General features: G+C 38.0%; 1 protein-coding gene across 1 annotated transcript; it reads right to left on the bottom strand.

Moving 5' to 3' along the window:
* Positions 1 to 11,365: 11,365 nt before the first annotated feature.
* On the bottom strand, positions 11,366 to 13,197 carry fgfbp3 (fibroblast growth factor binding protein 3). The gene is made up of 2 exons (XM_088917401.1): positions 13,132 to 13,197; positions 11,366 to 12,454 (listed from the first exon to the last, which is right to left on the bottom strand). Exon 2 carries the CDS (start codon positions 12,344 to 12,346, stop codon positions 11,693 to 11,695), a length of 654 nt encoding a protein of 217 aa, XP_088773527.1. The 5' UTR covers positions 12,347 to 12,454; positions 13,132 to 13,197; the 3' UTR covers positions 11,366 to 11,692.
* Between the last annotated feature and the right edge of the window lie 3,131 nt (positions 13,198 to 16,328).

Below are 16,328 nucleotides of genomic sequence, written 5' to 3'. Positions count from 1 at the left end.
TACAAGGGATTGATTATACTATTATATATTGTTGATATTTCTGTTGCCACGCTATTTATATCGTATACCATGCAAAAAGTTATGAGACAGCTTCTGTTTCAAGGTTAGGAAAGTGTTTCTTTTTGTTGTTTCATTTATTTTTGTGTGTGATTATGGGAATTATTTTGCACTGTATCATCTCTGAACCCTTGAAGTATTTGACCAACACAATGTTTCAAAAGTATGATGCTGAATACATGAAGGTTTTCTTTATTAGTAAGCTACATTTAGTTGGCAAAAAATACAAAAAGCAGTCCATGGTAGACAATGGTGTCCTGATTCAACACAACCGAGGTACCTCAGGAATGTCTGCCTTGCTCTGTAGTCAAGAGGTTGCTACATGGAGTGATAATTACACTGTAGCTGACAAAATGGATGTGATTCAATGGTGTCTCGGTAACAGTCAACATACCCAGCTCCTTTAAATTATAGCGCTGCAGTATAAGCTGTATGTGTTACTCTGAAACAGGTTTTACATTTTTGCTTTGGCATTTTTAAACTGGATAGACTAAGCAGTTCTCAGGCAATGATTGTTATAGTCAAGAATTCATACCTTGTACAATAATTCTAATAAATCTCCTTAGCAACATATGTTACCATTATTCTCCATTTTTTAACTTTCCCTCTATTTCAAATTACATTAATTCAATAATGATAGCCTCCGGGAGAGAACAGAATGGAGATCAGCTGATCTTCAATAACTGTTAGCACTGCAGGTATTTTTTAATATAATTCAACTCCCATTCAGAAAAGCAAAAAGATTAGAGATAATAAAAGCTGAACTGAGGTCATGACAATGTGCAATTAGGCTTTTCTCAGATGTGTAAAAACCAATGAGAGAGAGAATGATTTGTTGTACATCAGTGATTCTTTGACTTTGCCGGGAATCTGCTTTGATGTCAGTGAGGACCACATCAGTCGTCCAGTGGATAAGAACATAAGTAAGGTTACAACTTAGAGGAGGTCATTGGGCCCACCCAGTCCATTTCCTAGTTAGTAGTTTATCGATGCTATGATCTCATTAAACTCTGCTATATAAACTACTGGCATCAACCACATGGCTGGGTAGCTTGTTCACTACTCTTACAACCGTTTTGAAACATGACCCAGAGGACACAAATAGAAACAACAGTTCGTGGAAGTGGTAGATACTGTGGAGTTTACTGCAGATACTGTATATTTCTACATCTACATCTCTACATGTGAGGTCCACAGCTCTAAGGACCTCACATGGACGCTCAACACCTCCAGTCTCATCATGAAGACAGGACAGTGGCTGTACTTCCTGAGAAGGCTGAAGAAAATACGCCTGCATCCACAGATCCTCACCAACTTCTACAGATGTACGGTGGAGAGCATACTGACCAGCTGCATCACAGTCTGGTACGGCAACTGCACCACATCCAACCGTAAGGCACTGCAGCAGGTGGTCAAAACTGCCCAACACATCATCAGCAGTGCCTTACCATCCATCCAGGAAATCTACAACACCAGAAGTATGAAAAAAGCCACCAAAATTATTTCTGACCCCACTCACCCCAATCATAACTTGTTTGTCCCCCTACCATCTGGCAGAAGGTTCCGGACACTCCAGTCGCACACAACTAGACTCCAAAATAGCTTCTTCCCCAGAGCCGTCAAGCTGGTGACACCCCCACTCCCTCCCATCATACTGTGATCTCTCCTAACTTCTTCCTGTACCCACAATGACTGTACTCCAACACCACTACATACACGACAACTGAATGTAAGCTGAAATTGTACTTAAAACTGTATTAGTTGTAATATTTATTAATCACCATACTATTTTTGCACTGTTCCCCGAATTACTTTTGCACTGTTTTTGTCCTGTTGTATTCTTTTTTCTGTTTGCGTATTTGCACAGTTTTGATTACACTGTTATGTTATTACACTGTTATTGTTATTGTATTACTGTCTGTTGTCTTATCTTCTGTTCTATTTATATACTGCACCTGAGTGACTAATGAGAGACACTTTTCACTATACTATGCACCTGTGTAAGTATAATGACAAATAAAGTTGATTTGAATTGAATAATTCACCATGTGAAGATTGGTATGGTACACCTCAGAGAAAGTTTGAGTCGATTAACAACCATTCATTTCTTTTTAGGGGTTGTAAAAGACAAAAATGATCTGCACTTCTACCTTTTTGGAAATACAAAACATTACATTTTACAGACACAAATGTCACTCACAGCAGTAAATATTTAACATCAAATGTCATAAAAGTGGGCATTTCTTGTCACGTTTACAGCAGGAGTAAAGCAAATTTGAGATTTTGAGATGAGAATTAGTACCTGTTGGCAGGGTTTTCTCTTATTACCTTAAGGTAGGCTGTGCAGTAATTCTCGTTGTTTTCTCAAGATTATGAGGAAAGCATGTTGGGCAGTACTTTTTTCCTGTTGAAGGAGGGAAAAGCTAGGAAACTTGTACTTTTACTGTTCATCACACATTTCATCGTAAAATATACTATAAATATTTCCTCGATGCTGTAGAAATTTAAAATACAGCTTTCTGTCAAGTTACAAGTGAAAGTTCCTAACCTTGAATGCATACATCAGCGTTCAGTGCCTAGTTGTAATGTAGTTTAATGGGGCATTCCTGATTCAATTTGTTTTTATTAGTTAATCATTTTAAATAAGCATTCCAAGCAAAATAATTTAAAAGGACTTATCACTGATGTAACAAAACTGGATCACATTTTGTTTCAGAGATTCTACATGAGTGCTAAATGAGATACAAGTGGCCATTATGTACCAGAGCATTCGTAATCATCACTCCTGTTTCAAGCAAGCCAAGTTATGCTATCTGTGGTCACAATGTTAATGATTAGGACTGAACATTTCAATTAAAGGCATTGAAAGTGCTGAGCCACACATAAACAGGACAGGTGCCATTTGTCCTCACATCCTACATCAGGGTGTATAACTTCATTTTAACTTCGTGGATTACAAACTGAGAGCAGCAACAATCATCTGCAGGTTGCGAGTGAAACTTGTACTTTTGCTAGCAGACGCACATCCTCTTGTTCCTTCCCTGTGCTGGTGCCCCTCTATGGGTGGCATGACATCATGGCCCAGATTCAATGTGCTCCCCAACGAGCCTGAATGTCTGCTGATTATGTTGAAGAATAGCACCAAAGAGCTTGCTCACACCATGTGGCCCGAGGCACAACAGCAACAGAGCTGCCTTGACGAGACAGAGAAAGGGTTTTTCTTCTTGCGATGTGGAGAGGTGATGAATTGTTAAGAAACCATTTCATGCCAAGGTGCTAGGCTGGTGGAGCCAGGACTAGTGGAATCCCTGGTGCTGTTAACCCTCAATGACTGAGCGGAGGGGGCGTCTTCGCTGTCAGGACTGAAGCATGCATATAAATCTGTCACTGTTTGTCAGGAGCCAAAAACAAAGGAGAAGCCCTGAATCCTCTCATCTTGTTAACGCTGGCGAGCAGTGATCTTCCACTGTGTGGCCCTCATTGATATTCCCCCCAAGCCTCCGACAATGATAATGATAAATTTGTTGCTGATTTAAATGAAAGGCTGGCTGTGAATGGCAGGAGGTCAGTTAAGCGTGGTCTACAAATTCAGCAGCTCATTTGCAAAAGTTTGAGCCGAGAGCAGATTACTGCACTCTGCTTCTACTCTGTAATTTATATTGGTATTATCATGCTCTTTGCTTTGCAATTGAGACCTGCTTGTCTGCCTTTCGAGAGGCTCGCAAAAAGGCTTTCCAATCTGCAGAAATCTTGGTTCCTGATTGAAAGCCTCACATAACATCACCTCATAATATTTATTTTCTTTCAGTCTGAAGCCAAACAAAACTGGCTCGTGCTCAGTCGTACCCATCAGAGTTGTAAGGGCAGACATAATTATTTGAAAGAACTCAATGGCTTTAATTTTAAAAGACCTGTAACAGTAGCACTGTTTGAAGAAGTGAGGCACTTGCTCACTCTGAGGTTCTGCAAATTTCAAAAGAATTGTGTTTGCTAAGAAAGCAATGCACCTTATGTCCATAAATGTGATTGTTTCATCTTTACTGAAAATTGGAGTCTTAATGAAGAAAAGACTGCATGATTGGGGCTCCGTTTGTGGGAACTCTCTGAGGTCACTGCTGTGAGAGAGTCTGTAACTGTGAAGGCTGGGGGGATTTGTTCCGGGGCTTCCTCTTTATTTTTCTGCAAGAACTTCAGAAAGGTTACAAACAAGAGGAGGCCAAGCTTGAACTCGTTTGGTTGTTAGTCGCTAGCTAAGTGAGGATCTCATTCAGCCGTTTCTTGAAAGAAGCCACAGTATTAGCTACAGCAACATCATGGCTCAGGGCTTGTTTCAGACTCCAACCACCCTTTGTGTAAAGAAGTTCCTCCAGTTCTTATTTATTCATTCCACTTGCGTCTTAGCGTCTGACTGATCTTGGTTTGAAATGCACTTCCCAAAACCTATTAGCACAACAGTATACCTAGGTCCCTTTCTATTTACATGTCATGTAGGGCAAAGTGTAAACAAGTGTGGAATTTATATACAACAACAGGACACTTGGGAAAGTTTACATCTGTTTACATCAGTTTGAGGAGTTAACCTGAGATTCAGAGGCCAAAGGTGATTTTAGAGATACATGAAGAACCCCATAACTATACATGAAGAGCACACAGAACAACATATTTATACTACCTCAGTTTGATTCTTTACACAGAAATGTTGATGAGAATCATTGAAACAAAAATGCATTTAATAAACTTTCTTTTCAATGGTTTCATCCTAACAGTAGAATTATGCTTCTGACTTAAAACGTGTGCAGTTCACTAGTTCTGGAATAGAATAAATAATGGAGACTTTATCATGTGTAAATGTAGTAACATTGTGTTAAAAAAAAAGCATTTTTTGAGGACTTACATAAAATGAAATGAGGATCCTATAACTTTATTTTTGTACTCTATAAATGTCTAAATACATTACCAGGAGTAGGTCTGGAGCTCTCTCAGTAGTCTCATTAACATAAAGCAATGTCCAGTTTGTGGCAGGAGGGGGGGAGGAGGGGCCAAGGAGGGCCGAGGAGGGGCGGAGCCTGGCGTGTAAAATCACACCATGGGGATCAGGCGATTCTCGCTATTCACCCGCTCTCAAGTGGGCAGAGTTGGGATTCCTTTCTGGCCCCCCACACTCAAACAAACATATGCATCATTAAACATTCAAATCTGCCAAGGAAGAAGTGGGGGGAGATGTGTCAACAGGACAAAGCAAAAGGAAAAGCTTTAAATTAAACATTGCATTGTGTTAAGTCATACTTATCACCTTTAAAAACAACCAAAGAACTTTTAAAAACTTTGGGTTGAAAATCTAAGGCATCTAACATTTTGTATTTAAGGTAGTTTCTAACATGGCATTGAGGGCTTTCGTGGTGGTCGAGCTCAGTAATGTCCAAACGATTTGTTTTTTGGCACGCATCTCAACGTAATTAAAAAAAAACATCAATAAAAACACTGGATGGACTCCAAGCTTTGTGTAAATTATACCCATCTGGCTAAGAAAACTTGTTTTTTTTAACCAATTTCTGCATTGATGCTGTTATGACAGATACTTCATAATGTAGTCATGGTTTTGCTTGTCTGGTTTAGTTTTTCTCAATAAATTAAAAATCAGTCTTTTGAAGTGCACAGATCTATCTGCTTCAAGGCTGATGGACTATCTGGTTTATGGCACAGATAAAGCACTGCCATCTGCAAACTGTTTGGGAACTAAACACAATGAAGCTTTTGTTACATAAGCCCTGCATTCTGTAGGCAGACATCTAAAGCGCCACAGCTCACATTAATTGGTACCTTCATTTCAGACCTAATTTACAGGAATTATGGTGTAACCTGCAACACTGAGAAATGGTCAGACTGCCCTGACATACAATCAGATCTGATTGTTTGGCTACCAGTGAAAATAATAACATCCTAATTAATTTTTATCAATGGTATGTCCCAAAAGACTTAATTAATTCTAGATGTATTACTGGTTTAAAATAAAGGGTTATTCACAATTTCCAAAACGATCAGATAGTAACCTTTGTTTGTAAGAGAGAATTTTTCCTTGTTTGTGGGATTTAATCACATTCTCATTGGTTTCTTAATTAGAAATCTTAGCATCTCTATCTTGTGCTAAAACAAGACAACAGTTTTTAATTAAGAACATTGCCCAGTTGATCTAAGTAGTTGCTTAGCAATTGTCCGGAGCATTCTAGCAGTGGTTGATGCGTACTTACAGTATGTAACCTCAAGGAAGAGGAAGATGACATTATTTGTTTTCCTGGTGTTGTGGTGAACTCTGAAATAACGTGGTGAAATGAGTAATCCACTGCCTCAAGTCTGAGAGCTGCTGTTATATTATGACTTACAGTACAAAGTCAGTGGGCATTTCACTATATACTGTATCTACTTCATACTGTATTTAAATTAAGCTTCTGATATATGAACTGTTTTTTTTTGTCAGCTTTGAAGATAAGCAGACTCAAACTTAAATATGTGAATAACATCAAGATGTAAGATTACATACTGTAACATTCCTACTACATGTTACATTACATTACATCTCTTTCATTAGGAAACAAAAGCCTTTTTAGAAGTGTAGTATTAGCATTCATCTGCAGGGAAAAGATGTGCTCGATTTTCACAAAGTTCTGTTCAAATGCTGAATTTTCTCCACTTTTGTTTCCAGTGGAGGTTATGCAATTTGTACAGACAGGACCTCTTTTTGCACCCGTGTGAAGATGGGGCATTGTTTATTTCATTTTCCGTCTTTCCAGAATGGGAAAGGGTACAGAGCTGCAAATTTCCAGAATTCTCATCAAACATGAAGATATGTAAGTGTAGTAGATAGCTTCCAGGGCTAGATCTGCAATGGGGAAAATGGCAGGCCCTGCTTTGAACTTGGTTTGGTCAACAGAAGATGAAGAAATGAGCCAGAAAGTCCAAAAATCAATAATCAGTAGATCACAGTAGGCTGCATTAGAGTCCTTGTTGAGAGATCCCTGAGTACACTTGGAGGACGCCAGGAAGTAAATGTAGGAGGTGAATGAATAGAAGCATGACAAAGAACTAAAGATGAACGTATGGGAGTCTGGTAGTTGTTCCAGTATTGACCTAGTTTGCCACTAAGGTTCCTTTGAATGTGAAGTGTTTATGTATGCCTCATTAAATCATTGCAGTTAAACTGGCCCCAGGCAATTTTTTTATACCATTTAGTTTTTTTAAACACTGCAGTGGCAGTGCAGATATGTGTGTGTGTGTGGGGGGGGTGTCAAATGTAAAAAGGTATATTTTAGATGGCATGAATACAAAATTAATCAACTTTATTTTTTACTTGACAAATCATCTCAAGACATTTGAATGAATATGTGACATTTCCTGCTGCAAACGTAACTTGACTTTGAAGAAAAATAAAGGTTAACCTTGAGTGAAAACAAACCGCAGCTTCTAATAACACTTGGTGCTTTTCTCTTATCTCTTTTGTGGAGTTTGAGAGATTTTTAACAGGAGGCTGCTTTCGCTCTTCATAATGTCATGTGCTGAGAATGTAGATACTGTCACTCTCTCATAGAGACAGAGGACAAATCACTGTCCTTCACTCTGCACAAATAAAATTTCTCTTTTGTACAACCTGAGGGGGAACAATTCAGTTCCAGCTGAAACCAGTTCAGTCTCTGCTTTCAAGATTGTGAATGGAGCAGAGGCAAACATTTTTTTTAAGATGTGAACATATGAGGACAAAATACAAATAATCAATAAGACCTTCATACTGTGGTTCTGCTTTGCACTGTATTCTCCAATGCCCTTTTGTAATGTAATGCCCTCAATGCCCTCAGTAATGTCAGAAGGAAAAAGTGTGAGTCTTTAAAAAAAAAAAACTGAACAAAGAATAATTTGTCATTTTTGTTAGAAGGAAAGTTTTACTCCCTGAACTAATCTCACACAAAAGTGTGACAGATTAGTGTCTTAAAACTCTGACAGAAAGTCTCAAATAGACAGTCTATATCCTTTAATTTGTCACTGACAGGTAAGCAGGGGTCAGGTGTCTGCAGGAGTCTCAGCAATGTGTTTCTGTCATTTACTGCACTTTAATCAAATTATGAGCACAGACATAACACTAAAGTATGTAGGCGCATGTCTAAATTCAGCAAATTTGTTCTTAGAATGGGGGGAGCTACCAAAGTTTATAGACCTCTGTTTTCTTCTTGACATTTACACCTCATTTCCCAGTGGGAAAACTTTTTTTTTAAATTCCAGTCTTATGCTTTTAATTTTTGCATTTGTTCTGATTATGGTTACACAACTCATTTTTACTGATCTAAATGGTATTTGCTACAGGGGAAATATTTAACATCACAATTGTCACAGTAACTTGCATTGATCATAAACTGGCACAAGTGACATGAACATTTTTTTAATACCAGGAATGAGTAGGAGCTTGCAGCATTGTGTCCAAAGGCTCATGACTGGTGATTTTGCAATGTGGGAAAAATGTTCTGGCAGAGATATCTTTTTTTTTTCCTTGAACCATTTTAGGTTATGTAGCTTTTTGGGAGAAGAGTAATATCACATTAGTACAGTACATCAAATAGAGTACATGTATTAAAAGTACTCTTTTGCCATTAATGTGCTAAATTCTTTTTAAATCAGATATTTTATGTTTGTGTTTATAACATTTAGAGAGCTCATTGGATTTTTAGTGATCCATTACTGATTTTTAAACAAATGCACTTTAGTCTAACTAAATGTTTATGCTAATAATGTACAACCATACCTTATAGTTAATTGTAGACAAAATAAATGTGAAGACAAAATAAAATCACTGTTTTGGTCCCATTTGCTTTTAAAAAATATCAAGTTTTTAATATAGGACCTACTGTAATTAACATCATTGTATGGGATTTTACTGCTGTACTTGTGTGTGAAGGGTCTAATGTGTTTCTGAGTTTCATTAAGTAGTTTAATTTGACGCATGCTTGAGTATGCAGGGAAAAAATTAAAACCTCATTTCTATAACCCTCATGCACACATGTATCTCTCTTGTGTATGTTATTGTATTGCAGATGCAGGCTCACTAATGGGTATCTGAGTTGAAGTCTCACTGGGTTGTCTCTTTTTAACTTCATCATCCATTTAGCAAAATCCCTTGATATGATGCAGGACTTACAAATGAGAGGAGGTGTTTTGTTCAACAACATTAAGCTGTAATTTAAAAGATCCAACTTGCCATTCCACAGCTTCATAGCTTTTCCTATGAGTAACAAGTCTTAGAGTAAAACGATGATGATATGCTGGCAAACCTGCGTGTAATTTCAGCACCACTGTTCTTTAGCTACTAGTATAGTAACTCTTTAAAATGAAGATGTAGCAAGTGTAGGTTTTGTAAGCATTTTATAACTTAAAATACTAATGCCATCAGTCAAGTTTTTCTAATTTAGACGCAATCCTTGTAGACACAGAACAACTGGTTTTGGAGATATCAGATTTGCTTGCTTTTCAAAAATATTTGACCCGCAAATTCTGTGGATTCAAGGGCATTTCCTAGAAATAAACGCATGTTAATAAAAGGGGCAGCAACAGCACTCCTTCAAACAGACAAGGAGTCCCTTTAAAAAGTATCAGTATCAGTGTTAGCAGATATAGTATGTCATCTCTTGAAATTGTTTCCATTTACTTCACATGCTTTTGTTCATTTGTTGAATTTGTTCATTTGTTTTGTTCAAGAAAAGAAAAATAGGATCATTTTTTATGCCAGATAAGGGATATTGAAAATGGTCATTCAAAAATCAGACCTACATTATAGTCTGCAAGATTTACTTTGTTGATTAAGGCTTCTGCTTAAGTCATTGATCTTGAAATATTAATCTAGGCAATGATACCTGACGCATTAAAAAGTATCCCACATATTGGAACTCATTAATCTACAGTACTGCCTTGCATTACAGCAAACTCTCCCCTCAAACCTCTCACTACTAAACACTGCACTGTATCAGGAATATCACTGGTATATTACCACTGCGGTCCTTCTGTCACAATCAACAAGATCTAGATGGCTTGTGTTGAAAACGCATCCCATCTGACTGAACAGGAGACTCTGAGATTTGCATGTACTGCAGAATCAGGCAGCAGGATGCTTCATTGTGTGGTTTTGATGCTGTTGAGGGCGCATTGGCCTTTTTTAGAGCTCATTTACTGTACCTGTCTTTTTACTAACAGGGAATTATCTAAGTGCAGTTGTTAATATATTTCTTATTCAGTCAATTTCATTTTACTAGAGACAGTGCATTGATTGTTTAAAAATTAATTCAAAATTAATAGTAGTACATTTTCTCTAGAGTTGCAGTATTACAAGTTTGATAAAAACTCATACAGGATAATGGTATTTGTTATGCAGATATAATATATAGGTTTTAAATGTGGATATTTAACAACAGCAACAACAGTAAAAACAGTAAAGAGCACAGCAGGTATAGATTACTATTTCCTGTTCAAGATCCATTAGACCTTTGTGAGAGGAACTATAGGCTTTTGTGGACATTCTCCTTTCCAGCACATCACTATGTTTATACAGCTATTGGTTTTTTCCAATATCCATTTACTACATTGAAGCATTCTGAAAAAACGTGCTACATTTTAAATGTCAGTCTTCATAATGTAATAATTTTTCTATCACTATTTTCCTCCTCTGCTAGTGACTTGCCTCCAGATATCATTAGTATTTCCAAACTGCTTCTGCAGTGAAGAATACAGTTCAAAGAGAACCGAAGATTGTCATGTTTTTTTAACTTTCTCTACTCCAGGGTTTGAGTTTCTTTTAATACTAAGATAGCACACCACTTGCTTATTAATAATATTACCTACTCCATTGAAAGCCAAAATAATATTGTTTTTGCTCACTTTTTGTCCAGATAGTCCATAGGAAACCTGTTCTACCCATCTGTTCAAGCCACCTGACATTTAATTCAAATTCAGATCATACGTGAGTAATGATATTATTTTCAACAATCTTAATAAGAAACTCCACAAATACTAGAAGGTGTGGCATTTCATGATATGCTACACCTCTCCAGAAGAATAATTTTAAGATAACTTATTTCCAAAACTTTAAAGATGTTTAGTTTAAGTTCTTGCATATGAAAGGTATTTTTTCACTTTGTTTTTGTATTGAATTTGATCCACCATTTTACTATGATTTAAAACATACTTTGTTAATAATCACTATAAGCTATTATAAGGGATGGTGCAATCTTGTGGTATTGTAGTGTTATTGTTTACCTTTATTAATGAGTCCAAACACTTTCTGTACAACTGTAAATGTGTTTATTGATACATATAACAAACCTGATTAACAGTCATTTACAAACAAGTACGGTTAGGTTCTTTACTAAAAACTATTTAAAAACTCAAGTAAATATTTAGAATAAAAAATACCAGTTTAATAAGAAAGAAAAGTCCACAAAAATTAGAGTGCTCTATTTCTGTCCCAGATTCTTCTGCAATATTAGGCTGCATGCTTTTGTTGTTGTCCTTGTTGGTGGCTTGATTTCAGGAGGCATTAAAGAAACACGTACCGACAGGGCAGAAGAGTTGACACCTCCGCAATAACATGTTCATCATATTTGCTTTAACCATCAAATAACTTAACGAAGAAATTACAAAGTGAATGCCAGCCATCGGCGCAGTAGTTTTCAACAGGTTCCATTTCGGACTCTGCGTTTTCGTCGTTCACCTCACCAAAATCCTCCTTCTCTGCCACCGGGGGCTTCTTCTCCTTCTTCCTGTCAGCCACCTCTGGGGCTGCCTCTTTCTTCCTGCCTCCTCCCTTGCCCTTTGCGCTGTCCTCCGCCCTCGTGTCGGTGCTGCTCTTCTCCGACAGCTTCATGTGGGACTCGACGGGAGACTTTTTACAGAGGCGGGTTTTCAGGATCTTGTCCCCCTCGCAGGGGTTCTTCTTCTTCTTCAGCTTGCTCACGACCTGTTTCCAGTACTGGCTGGACTTGGAGTTGTACGCGGGGCAGAGGGTGGGTTTCCCTAAGTACTGACACCAGTATGTCTGGTCTTGGTGGTTACAGTTGATGAGGAGGGTGACCTCCCCCTCACCAGAAGCCTCCCAGGTGCACCTGTGGCTATCCTTGGTTATGAGCTCCCCTGAGCTGGGAACAGACTTACTTCTTCCCTTCTTGGCCAGCTGCGTGGTGTTCCTACTGTCCCTTTTGCCCTCCGTCCCTGGAAGGCCATAAAGGCAAAGAACAAAAGCCAGCACACAAAGTAGCCTCATCTCATAGAGCTGCTGATTCTTACGGACGTGATATTCAAGTGCTGCCAAGCATCAGTAACTGGTCCACGCAGGAGTGATAAAAAGACAGACACTCCGGATTGAAAAGACCTGGAGAAGAGGGAGAAGACACCCACCCCCCCTAGAAATTAATGTCATTGTTCAAACCTGACATCTTGACATGAACAGTATATCAGTGTTTTTCCCATTTAATGGGTAGTCAAACTTCATTGTAAATATTGTCTGGTAAATGGATGTATATAGTGGTGCATTACATTTGGAAAGTTATGTTTAATTTGGAATCAAAAAGTCCCAATTGGAAAGTATAGAAAATACACTTCTCATGAAAACTGTAAACAATTACTTGGATCTGTGAAAAAGTTAAGGAGAACTTTGCTTCTTTAAAAAGAAGCCTTGCTGCCAGATAATTCACCTTAACTTTTGCACTTTCTGCTTCTCAACATAATTGGCTATGGATTTAAATACTAATCTGTTTACAAATTATTAATGTTTTGACACCTTCGATTATTATGCACCCTTATGGTTTGGAACAATTCCATGTGCTCTTGATATTTTTATGGGGTTTTTATAAATCAAGAAAAATGTCAATATTTAAATCATTTAAATATCCGTGTGTCAATTATCAGAATTGAAGACTATAAAAGTAACTTTCCTTAAAGAAAGAAGCATGCTGTGAGAACAAAGACTTTTTAATAAGAATTTCTTAAAATGTTCAGTTTCCTTTCAATCCTTATCACTTTTCACAGCCTTCAGAAATTGTCACTTACCACGAGGAGTGCCGTGCCTCAGGAATGTCGTGCGAGAGCCCTGGCTGGAGAAAGCTGTCTGAAGACGGGAGCAGTGAAGGAGAAGAACAGATTCAATGGGGATGCCGAGACCTCCCCAGACCTCCCCAAACCCACGCCCCTCCCCAATTCATGGCAGGCTGGAACAGCATAATCTCAAAGACCCAGCAGACTCGCCTACTTTTCTCTGAGACTCTCCCAGGACACTTCAAACGGTAAATCAGTTCCTAACTACTGCAGAATTTAAATTTCACTGATACACATATACTGTATACGTTTAAGACTGCAGTCAGAATAGCATTATAACAATATTGTGAATTGCCTTTATTAATTAATGTTATATTTATTAAGCTTTAATCACAATATAATGAAGAAATCATTTGAAAATCCAGGGGTTGTTTCAAAGACCCTCATCAGCTGCTCTCCTCCCCACTAAGAGCTGGTGTGTGGTGAGCATTCTGGTGCACTATGACTGCCGTCGCCTCATCCAGGTGGATGCTCGATGTATAATTATGATCATACTTACAAATTTAAATATATAAATTGCCATGAGACAGCCCAGAATTGGCCACAATCAGTCTCTGGAAACACCAGCTGATGTTTAGAAACACACTATACAGTTTCCCAGCTCATGCTAAACTGACAGAGGTTTGCACCTGTCTTTTTACTAATGAAACAATTGAGTTTCTTATTTATGTGTGAGGGAATTCATCTGCTATATTTCACTGTTCTGTAAATTGCAGTGAATAAGGAGTTTTGTAAAATGAGCCACCATTTCATTCCAGAATCGTTATCTTGAGCTACGGGGCTATCACTTAACAATGTGAAAATGCATCAGTAATAATTCACAGAAACAGTGACTTCATCCTCTGTGGGTGATCTGCACTTACTAGTCCCTCATGCAAAAAGGCCAGATACACCCCTTTTCTCAACAGAATACAGTGTCTGATGCCAACATTGGTGATCTTCAGTTAACATGATATTTTTTCAGATAAACTATTACAGTGAAACAGTTCCATCAAAAATTGCATTTGTGGGAAGTAACAAGTCTCAGTCTTCACAGGACTCCATTCATGAATAAATAAGAGTCCCATTTCAGCTTCACTAGGAGTAACAACACCCGAGAATAAAGTGTCCTGAAAGAATTATGGGGTGTTTAGTGAAAATTTGGCTTAACCCGCTTGGCTGAGGGGTAACCTCCTGGCCACAGGACGGGGAGACTGGGACCCCCAAGCAGAGTGAGGAGTGACCAAGGGGCAGCTGCAGAGGTGGAGATGGGGAGGTGGGGTGTAAAAAGACAGATGTGAGGGAGAGAAGGGGATCACGTACAGTACTTATAGTGTTTTAGGAGAGGAAATGATGTCAGGAGTGATTGCAAATTACTGACAGCCGAGTCGGATTGAATTTAGTTGTTGTCATCCCTCCTGAACTTCCATTATAAAACTCCATTTAGTACTGTAGTGAGAAATCCATATCTGTGACCCGGACCGCAGGCGTATTTCCTGACAGTTAGCTGACAAGACTTTGGAGCTCTTTTCCAGCCGATCTGCCATCCTCTTTGTCACAGGACTGCAGCAAGTACAAGCAAGTTCCACTCGATTGCTTCCTTGAGGGTCTGTGCCAGCTGTGCTCTATTTGGAAAACAGGAAAATTGTCCTTATTGGCACAGTCAGAACAAAAGTATTGTTTAGCTAACCTTTCCTGAACTGCAGAGAAATAGTTTTTTGCTGTTCTACGCCTGCTGTGCTTAATTCATTTTTACATTCTCCACCTGTCTCTTTGGCTGTATATTCAAAATGTTTATTATTTTATTATTTTCTCATCTTTACAGAATGATTAATGACCATGTATACTTTTGTTGGGAGGCAGCACCAGTCCTCTTAACAATGTGATTTTACATTTGATTACTTAATTGGTCAAACATCTTGATAAAAGGCCTCCTGTTTTCTTTTTAATCTTAATCAGTTGCTAATTGCCTATAAAATCACGTTTGCATTCTCCACATCCCTAGTTCCTTTCTTATCAGGCAACACACATGAATGAGGGGAGGACTGAAACTCCCTGCAGGGTTCATACCAATTACAAATTCCATTTAATTTTTCAAAACCTGAAAATACATTTAGAAAAATTTCCCCGAACAGAAAATTTAAATTAATTAGCCTGATTAGGACCTTAGCTGGAACAAAAAACATAAGACACAGCAGTCCCCTAGAAACAGGGTTGAGAATGGTTGCTATAAAGCACCAGAAGAGTTGGGATAAGGTATTTAACTCACTCAATTAAGACAATATTAGGATACCTTTAGCATGCGTGCTCCAATCGTTTGTATCTGTCTGTCCACAAACGTCATTGTGTTAATGGATGCTGAAATAAATGATTAAGGTTAAATACTTGCTCGTAATTGTGTGGTGTACTGTATAATGTGTTTATGTGAAACAGAATACTTCATGTAAGAATGCATTTCTGTGTGTAAGTGTACCAGAATCTTGGGTGAACAAAGCATTTCCTGTATTCATGCACTTGAACTTTGCAAAATGCCGCAGTCAGTCAAAGAAGTTAATTTATTTTGTTAATGGTAGATGTTCTATATTTATTCTTGGAGGCAACATTTCATGACATTTGGCAACCACAAATGAAGCACATCATCACCATCTACTGGTTGAACTCCGCAAAACTGGCAGCAGCTTGGAAAAGGGTTATAAAGTCTTTTAAGACCTTTAATCTTACATTTTTTTAAATAGTACTATACTGTATAAAACAAAAAGCAGGTTCCCACCCAGAAAAAATCCTGCTAAATACTGCAGAATTACTCACATAATGCACAGGAATGTTGGGGGTCACCAATAACATTTTCATAGTCAGCAAAGTAGGAACTTCACTGAGTCATATCTTCATAGACCATTTAAGGGATTTCCACAACACTGTTCTATTTTAAATGTGATACACAGAGTATAGCAAAGAGGATCACCAATCAGCATAATTGAAAATTAATTGTAACTAAAATACCAAATGGACACATGGGCTATTGTTAATTAGTAATTTATTTGGTTGATGCTTGTAGCGAAAGCAACTTGAATTTGTACTCATACAGACTGTACTGTATATCTAGATACTTTGGTAATTATTTTGGGTGAAATACCTTGCTCAAGGTATAAAGGGCTGTTCTACTTAAGATTTGA

This window comes from Atractosteus spatula, chromosome 5 (assembly GCF_055471065.1).
Source record: "Atractosteus spatula isolate fAtrSpa1 chromosome 5, fAtrSpa1.hap1, whole genome shotgun sequence".
NCBI lineage: Eukaryota > Metazoa > Chordata > Actinopteri > Semionotiformes > Lepisosteidae > Atractosteus > Atractosteus spatula.
The sequence above is the reverse complement of the archived record's forward strand: the minus strand, read 5'-3'. Positions and strand labels throughout refer to the sequence as shown.

Bases quoted from the DNA above. Each gene is read 5' to 3' on its own strand.
- fgfbp3 (XM_088917401.1), bottom strand. From the start codon at position 12,346: ATGAGGCTACTTTGTGTGCTGGCTTTTGTTCTTTGCCTTTATGGCCTT.